The sequence below is a fragment of the Capsicum annuum genome, chromosome 10 (genome assembly GCF_002878395.1).
Source record: "Capsicum annuum cultivar UCD-10X-F1 chromosome 10, UCD10Xv1.1, whole genome shotgun sequence".
Lineage (NCBI taxonomy): Eukaryota > Viridiplantae > Streptophyta > Magnoliopsida > Solanales > Solanaceae > Capsicum > Capsicum annuum.
In genome coordinates, this window is record NC_061120.1 from 221,389,285 (window position 1) to 221,398,274 (window position 8,990).

The following is an 8,990-nucleotide window of genomic DNA, read 5'->3' on the forward strand; positions in this document are numbered from 1 at the left end:
TACGAGATAATACATGGAGGATTTTTTTACGAGGTTTACATCTATGAGCATACTACTAGGAGCTAACACGTAGAGTATTCTGCAGGGTGTTACAACGACGATTCGATTTATGGTTCGAAAGTGCGGGGTGTTACAATATAGCCATCAGATGCCTCTTCTGAAAAGAGGCAATGGTTCACATCAAAGGTTACACCTTTTCTGTAAGTTCAGGTCTGTTCATCAAAGAGTGCATATTTTCCTGAACAATCATCTCATTTCACGAATCAGCGTGTCACTTTGTTGAAAGAATTCATCCTTCTGAAGTATCATTTCGAAACATTGCATCAGAGAAAGCGACTAAAATGTACAATGAAGACTAAACGAAAGAGATATTATTGATAATTCGCTTTTTCAATGATAACATAGTTTCAGAATCAGTTGTTTACATTTACAGTCTTAATGCTGATGGATTTTCTTAACAAGTCAATTGAAGTGATAGAATAAGGTAAGAGTACAACATCCGTGTTTTCACAAACTTTATCAAGCATTGTCTTAACTGGTGCAATCTGCATAAAATAACATAACAAGATTGTAAGGAAAGCAGTGAAACAAATCAAAGGAAATGATCAGATAAAAGGTTGTCTGTACCTTTTTAGGATCTGCGAAAGAATTCTCGTCCATCACATTGCTAGATGTTATTATAGTTTTTGCTGCCCCAAAGGACTGCAATGAGTTTTCCAATCCACCGATGGAGATATTAAGAGTGACTGTGCTGTTACCGAAGTTCACAACCTGCAAAATTTGTCTTTGACAAATGAGTCGCGAATTAACAGATGGAGACTAAGTTGTGTATCTGCAAAATGAAGAGAAGAGCAATCTTAGTTTGTTTGTCCATTCTAGTTGTTCACAGAGTATACTGTAAGTCTTGAAATGCGTTAATGCTAAACGTCAAGAAAAACTACTCACCTTCATTCTTAAATACTTGTCGTTATCAGTTTCATTTCGCCAGGTGATGGCAGATGCTATAAGTGGATTCGAAGGATTAGCTTGGAGTGTTGAATTTAGAAGAGTTGCGCCGTTTGACTCTTTGAAGAGGTGCCGCATCCAATAACTAGGAATTCCATAGACCTGTGTATAAGTGAAAACAATTGCATTTGGCGGTGTCCACCTAAATGAACAAGAATTATTTTGTAGAGATGATTCAGTTTTGAAGAAAAAGAGAACGACAGTAAGATATCCGATTTGAAGAAAAAGGAGAAGAAGAAATCAAACTTACCCCCAGTCGTTGTTGTTAACGAATAGGGGTGTCATTACAATCACATCACTGCACAAGGATAATTACAGGTTTTCGTCAAGCTAAGAGATCACACGATTCACACCACAAATTTTCCAGCATACCTGTTCTTTTCTACTCCAATAAGGAATCCAGCTTCAGCGAGCGCTGCTAAAAGATTACCATTTCCAGCATCGCCTTTAGTAGCATACTCCCTAATAAAAGCCTGTAGGATCCGTTCCTTCAGCTTCCAACATAACAATCACCTTTGTCCAATTTGATGCATTAGCAACTCTGTGGAAACAATAAAGAATCAATGGTAAGAGAGACGCAAAATTCATAGAAACATTGGCGAGAGAAATAGGAAAACATAGACAACTGCAGATATAGCAAATGAAACTTACACTACAGTAGTTGTAGCCAGCTTCTTTAGTCCATTTGAACCTGTTAAGTCATTTTCCAATATTTTCATATAATTTTATTACTATCTAAATGTGTCGTGAATTATTTAATTTACTTACCCTTCTAAAAAAAATTTGATAGTGGTAAAGTTCTTTAAGTGATGATATATTTATATCATTTTATAATAGATTTTTATGATTTATTAATAGTTTAAGAAAATATAGTAAATTTAGAAATATTAAAATATTATTATTATATATAGAAGTTCTGTTAGAAATAATTTTCTATTAATTATGACATATTCAAAATATTATAATTATTTTATCATGAGCTTGTTAAGAATGATGCAAGTGTATTTCACTTCATATCTAAAATGAGAGATTACAACAACTATAAATACACAAGGCTAGACACACAATGTCAAGAGCACATCCCTAAGATCATGCTTCTACCTACAATAATTGACTCTAACCCACAATCTGAAAAATGCTACCAGCTACCATATCTTGACATTTATACAACGTCTTGACAAATTACTACCTACCTTATCTTGAAAAAATACCACCAGATCTTGACACTCCCCCTCAAGCTGGAACATACATGTCATATGCTCCGAGCTTGCCGCAAATGTATTCAATCCAAACTCCTCTAAGGGATTTAGTAAGAATATCTGCCAATTGGTCATTTGAACCGACGAAGCTGGTGGCAATGCACCCAGACTCAATCTTCTTCCTAATAAAATGACAATCCACCTCTATATGTTTTGTTCTTTCATGGAAAACTGGATTTGAGGCAATATGTAGCGCAGCCTGATTGTCACATATAAGCTTCATTTGATTGAATTCAACACATTTTAACTCTTGGAGAAGTTATTTCAGCCAAATAAGCTCACATGTAGCAAGGGCCATAGCTCGATATTCAGCTTCTGCACTAGATCTGGCAACAACATCTTGCTTCTTACTTTTCCAGAAAATTAAACTGCCTCCAATCATGACACAATACCCAGAAGTGGAGCGTCTATCAGATGGAGAACATGCCCAATCCGTATCAGAATATCCAACAATGTCTGTGTGGCCTTTGTCTTCATATAACAATCCTTGTCCTGGAGATTTTTTGATGTATCTAAGGATGCGAATCACTGCATCCCAATGATCTTTACATGGAGCTTGGAGAAACTCACTAACCACACTTACTGCAAATGAAATATCCGGGCGTGTAATAGTGATATAGTTCAATTTACCGATCAGTCTTCTATATCTACCAGGATCTTTCAATGGATCCCCTGTCTAGGAACGAGTTTGATGTTTGGATCTATAGGAGTGTCACTTGGTTTACAATTTAACATGCATGACTCCTCTAATATGTCCAAAGCATATTTTCTTTGTGAGATGGCAATACTTGTTTTGGATTGTGCTACCTCAATTCCCAAAAAATACTTTAACTTCCCCCAATTTTTGTTTTGAAAGTAACTGAACAAATGTTGTTTTAGCTGAGATATTCCTTCTGGATCATTTCCAGTTATGACAATGTCGTCAACATAAACGACCAGAAAAATGTTCTTTGCTGGACCATTATGTCGATAGAAAACAGAGTGATCTGCTTTACTTTGAGACATCCCGAACTGCGGGACAATGGAACTAAATCTGCCAAACCATGCTCTCGGAGATTGCTTGAGGCCATATAAAGAGCGTTTGAGATGGCAAACTAAGTCTGACTCCCCCTAAGCAACGAATCCAGGAGGTTGTTCCATATAAACTTCCTCAGCAAGTTCGACATGCAAAAAGGCATTCTTAATGTCTAGTTGATGAAGCGGCCAATGATGAATTGCTGCCAAGGATAGCAGTCAGACAGATGCAATTTTGGCAACTGAAGAAAACGTGTCACCATAGTCAAGACCATAAATCTGGGTGTATCCTTTGGCAACAAGGCGAGCTTTCAGCCGATCAACTGTTCCATCTGAACCCACCTTTACTATGTAGATCCATCAACTTCTAACAGTAGATTTCCCCTTCGGTAAGAAGACCAATTCCCAGGTGTTATTGGTTTGTAAAGCATTCATTTATTCAATCATAGCATCTCTCCACCCGGGATGTTGTAATGCTTCGTTAACATCCTTTGGTATAGGTACATTAGATAGGGTAGATACAAAGGTATAATACAATGGGAACAACCGATGATAACTTAAATAGTTATATCTCTCTGGTTGTTTATTTCGAGTAGTGTGTATACCTTTGCGTATGGTGATTGGTGGGGTCACTGCATCTGATGAAGGTATGACTGGAGCAGGTGAGGAAGGAGCATGAGATGAGTCATCAGGAGCTACCAGTGCATCTGGAATAAAAGTAGTACTATCATTAGTATTGTTAAGAGGATGAGCACGTCGGATGTATACTTGAAGAGGACGGGAAGGGGCGGTTTGGGGGTTGTCTAGAAGACTTATTTGTTGTAGAGGTAGTATGGGTACTGGCAAAACGTGAGGCATTAAGCTTCTGCTTGTAGTGCTTGGTGTAAAATAAGAGATGTTTCAAAACTTGTCACATTTGCATTGATAAAATATTTATTTGATTTTGGATCATAGCACTTGTAACCTTTTTGGTGACGAGAGTATCCTAGAAAGACACACTTAATTTATTTCGGTTGGAGTTTGTCATTTCTAGTATTTTGATCATGGATAAAGCATGTACATCCAAACACTCTCAAAGGTAGATGATAAGAATTTTGACCAGGAAAGAGAACTGAGTAAGGACTTTGTTGTTGTAACACAGTGGAGGGCATTCTATTTATCAAACAACAAGCAGTGAGAACAGCATCCCCCAAAAATGAAGAGGAACGTGATTGTGTATGAGTAAAGTTTGAGCTGTCTCAATGAGATGTCTATTTTTACGTTCGGCGACACCATTTTGTTGAGGAGTATATGCACAAGAAGTCTGATGAGTGATTCCCTTAGATGACATGAACCTGGCAAAGGGTGAAGATAAGTACTCCTTTGTATTATCACTGCGTAATACCTTAATTGAAACACCAAATTGATTGTTTATTTCAGCATAGAATTTTTGAAAAATAGGGAATACTTCAGAACGATTTTTCATTAAAAATACCCATGTGCAATGAGAAAAATCATCAATAAAGGTAACGAAATACTGAAATCCTAAACTTGAAACAACATGACTAGGACCCCATATATCTGAGTGAACAATGTCAAACATATATGTGGCCCTATTATTGACTCTTTTGGGAAACGAAGTGAGACTATGTTTCCCAAGTTGACAAGACTTACATTAATTAATTTTTGAAGCTTTGCTAGACTCGGGAAACCAAAACGGTTGTGGAGAAGATCAGTTGAGGCTGCAGAAGTGAAGGCAACTGGTGGTGGTAATTTTGACATGTGATACAGTCCATGTGACTCATATCCCGTTCCAATTGTCTTCCCCGTTCTCCGGTCCTGTACAACAACAGATTCAGCCAAAAAAGTGACACTACAGTTCAGTTGTTTGGTTAATTTGCTAACAGAAATCAAATTAAATGGACATTCAGGATCAAATAAAACAGAGTTTAAGGAAATAGAGGGAAGAAGTTGCACATTCCCTATTCTTTTTACTGCAGTTCGGGATCCATTAGCAAGGTAACCGCGGTGAGAGTTGTGGAATGAATAAGATTTGAGAAAAGATTCTGATTACCAGAGATATGGTCAGATGCACCAGATTCCAATATCCATTGGCAGGAGGGTGAAGATCTGGTAAGACAAGCAATGGAATCGTCTTTCTCTGCCATTATGGCTTTGACAGCAAAATGAAATACCAAGAAAAAGGTTGGTTAAAAGAACTCGAATAAGGGAAGGAGAAGATCAAGGCTTCTCTTGATGACTGCAGATCTGGTAGAATTTATTTTGTTTTTCAGATCAGTACTGAACCAGAATTTTGCAGGAAAAAAATTTTACAAAGTCAGAGCCCAAGTCAGAGAAACCTTCTAAGAAAAGAAGAAGGAAGACAAACTCTTCAATAAACTCAGCAGAATCTGGTCACCAAGCTCTTGAAGAAAGTGGTAAAGAAGGTGAGAAACTTCAAGATCATCAGAATGATCAAAATAAAGATGACCAAAGATCAGTCTCTGAAGATCCAGCGGTTGAGCAGTGCAACTCGTTGGAGAAGGAATTTAAAGCTGAAAGTGACTTGGAAGCTAAGCAGGTGAATGCCAGAAGTGGCTGCTCTTAAAGTGGCTCCGATACCATGTAAGAATCGGTATTGGGCCTAACTCACACCCCAAAAGCTAGCTCAAGAGGAGGAGGATTGCCCAAGCCTTATAAAGGAGCCCAAGGACCCTTTACCCGCCGATGTGGGACTCCAACACCCCCGCACGCCCAGGACTGGACATCTAGAACGTGGACAATATGATGGGGGGCGCCCAACATCAGGATGAATGGGTGGGCCTGACTTTGATACCATGTTAAGAATGATGCAAGTGTATTTTACTTCATATCTAAAATGATAGATTACATCAACTATAAATACACAATACACACAAGGTCAAGAGCACATCCCTAAGATCATGCTTCTACCTACAATAATTGACTCTAACCCACAATCTGAAAAATGCTACCAGCTACCATATCTTGACATTTATACAATGTCTTGACAAATTACTACCTACCAGACAAAATACCACCAGATCTTGACAGAGCTTATAAAATATCTGATTATATATAACAGAGTAATTAAAAGTTATTATATGATACCTTCACTTCCATGTGGACGTGAAGGAGTCGCTATGCTTTGTGGCCACTAACTTTTATATATATATATATCTATAATCTATATTTGTATCTATATTTATAATATATTAAAAGTGTGAAGACCCTTAGAAAAGTGATTTGAATTTTTTATCCTTCATTTAAAGTCCTTCCTTTAGACAAAATAGTCTTTTCAATATTTTACTCAAATTATTAATTTATTATATTTAAAATTAGAGAATCATGATAAGAGAAAACAACAAGGAAAAAGACAAGCCTAAAAGAAAAGTCTATTTCATTACTTAAATTAAAAAAAAGGAAAATAAAATTCTATTTAAAAAGTAACAAACGTTATTTTAAGGAAAAACAAATTTTACTTGGAAAAGGTAATAAACGTTGTTTAAAAGGAAAAAAAACACTCTCGAATAAGGTTTGATAATGAAGATTTATTTTTTTAATATTTAAGAAAAGAAAAATAGAAGATTCAATTGTATTGTGCATTTGTTTCAAATTTTCGGTGAGTACATTCTTCATATTTATTATAGATTCAATTCTTTGATTTTTAGTTACGGATTTACTTTATTTTTTATTAGAGATTTCAATTTGATTTTTATATTATTACTTATTTAATTTGTTTAATACGTGGTGTATTTTTTCTTTCTTTCACCATTTAAATTTGGTGTAGTTATGTCTGTGCTTTACTTTGTTGGAACACACATGGATAAGCCTTGGTTGGTACTTCAACTTTGTGTTTCTATAGACTGCAAAAACAATTATTTCATGTGTTTGATTAATTATTCTAGTATCTTAATTATTGTAGTTTATATTTTGTGGTAACTGGTATTTTTCTCCTTAAGACAGTTTGAAATTTCAATTATCGTACTGTTTTGTTGTGGTTTACAGGATGACTGATGAATGTTCGGTCATACTTTGAAGAATTTTGTGAAAAGGTTATGTTTAATCATATTATTTTGTTGTAGTTTTGATCTATTACTATCTGTTATTTTTATTATTATCTGTTAAGTTATAGTTCATGTCATAGGAGACAAGAGGATTGGAAAGACTCGAGCATCCTAAGAACTAGACATAAGGAAGAGGACCAATCGACGGACCGCAAAAACTAAAAAAACAAGAAGCTTGAAAAGTTTTATGTGTTCTTAAGTAGTTATAGTAAGAGTACAATATTAACTGAAATTTTGTGGAAACTTCGCCCACATAGATCTCAAATTAAATAGGAATCAATAACATATTATAGTTTATACATTATTGTAAAAGCATCTCTTTGCTATTTGTTGAATGATGGTAGTATTTAATGAGTCACCAATATTTTATAGGAGAAATTACACAAATTTCATATTTAAGACACCATATTACATAATATCCCTTAATGTTTTAAAAATTACATAAAATTCTGGATTTATATTTACTAGTGATACATATGCTATATGTATCACTACTGTTTATATATGTATATACTAGTGATACATATACATATGTATCACTAGTCCATATGTATCACTGCTTAACATATGTATCACAATTCGAAATTCCAGGATAAGATGTAATTAGCAAACTATCCGGAATTTTATGTAATATTGCTGAAACTATCCGGGATTTATGTAAGTTACTCTATTTTATATGAGGCCAATCTCTTCATTGTAACTTTAAGATATAGCAAGCTCTTTAGAGTTGAATCATGTATATAGGTCCAAAGACTAATTCGAGACTTATTATGATAGCATAAATTTGCAGAATTGTTTTGATTAGTCTATGAAGTTTAAGTTGCAATGGTATCTAAGGTTAGCACTAATAATTCTTTTTAGGTTCATTATTCGGTATTTATTCAGCTATAGTTAGCTTTTACGTGTATAAGAAGGTGAAGTAGATAGTTGTTGTTGGTGTTTGAGGTTACTGATGTCAACTTATTATCTTTTATCTTGTCTATGCCAATTAAAAACCTAGGAAGAGCTCATGGTGGTTTGGTGATGGAGAGGAGATCCAATGTTCATTGAACGAGGAGTAGATTCTGTGTTTTTCAAGAAAATATTCTAATCAAATCAAAATTAGAAAATGATTTGGGCTTGAATAAACCACCAAAAGAATCTGGCAGGAGATTTTTGGGGAACAAATATTCTTGTGATTTGGTATAAGTTTTCTAAAATTTTAATGTATTCTTAAAATTCGCAACAATAATAAATTATTACTTAAAATTGATAGAATTTGATTAGATTCTAGGTCAAGACTATTGCAGAGTCTTAAACAATAACAAAAAATCTGCCTATGCAAGGAGAAAAAGTAAAAGTAAACAATTTAATTAGAGTTTTCATTAATATTTTGTCTTCAATATATTTGATATATAATTTTATTTATTTGTTACTTAAGTTTAAACAGTTGGCTGGAAAGAATCGAGTCTCAACAAATAAAAATTTACTTAATTTCTACCCAAAATTACATTTTTATCTTAGTACATTAAATTATTTGCATATGAAGGAAAGATTTAATTCTAAAGGACAAAAAATGATCAGTCATGTATTTTAATCTTCTTAGTGTGTTTAGACAAGTTAATCCGATGCGAACTGATTGTATTATAAAAACACTATTTTTAATTCA

The 8,990-nt window shown here is 34.6% G+C and overlaps 1 protein-coding gene across 17 annotated transcripts; it reads right to left on the reverse strand.

The window, feature by feature from the left end:
* Positions 1-356: 356 nt before the first annotated feature.
* Positions 357-6,413, reverse strand: LOC107844040 (alpha-L-arabinofuranosidase 1). Of its 17 annotated transcripts, XM_047397568.1 has the most exons (9): positions 5,332-6,413; positions 4,932-5,096; positions 3,884-3,985; positions 1,657-1,696; positions 1,378-1,546; positions 1,256-1,303; positions 946-1,147; positions 628-771; positions 357-545 (listed from the first exon to the last, which is right to left on the reverse strand). In XM_047397568.1, exons 6-9 carry the CDS (start codon positions 1,288-1,290, stop codon positions 414-416), a joined length of 513 nt encoding a protein of 170 aa, XP_047253524.1. In that variant the 5' UTR covers positions 1,291-1,303; positions 1,378-1,546; positions 1,657-1,696; positions 3,884-3,985; positions 4,932-5,096; positions 5,332-6,413; the 3' UTR covers positions 357-413. The 17 variants fall into 17 exon arrangements, 14 of the variants coding, with proteins under 14 accessions (XP_047253524.1, XP_016544004.1, XP_047253522.1 ...); XM_016688518.2 differs by lacking the exon at positions 1,657-1,696; XM_047397566.1 differs by lacking the exon at positions 1,657-1,696 and having other exon boundaries at positions 2,199-3,985.
* Positions 6,414-8,990: the final 2,577 nt, after the last annotated feature.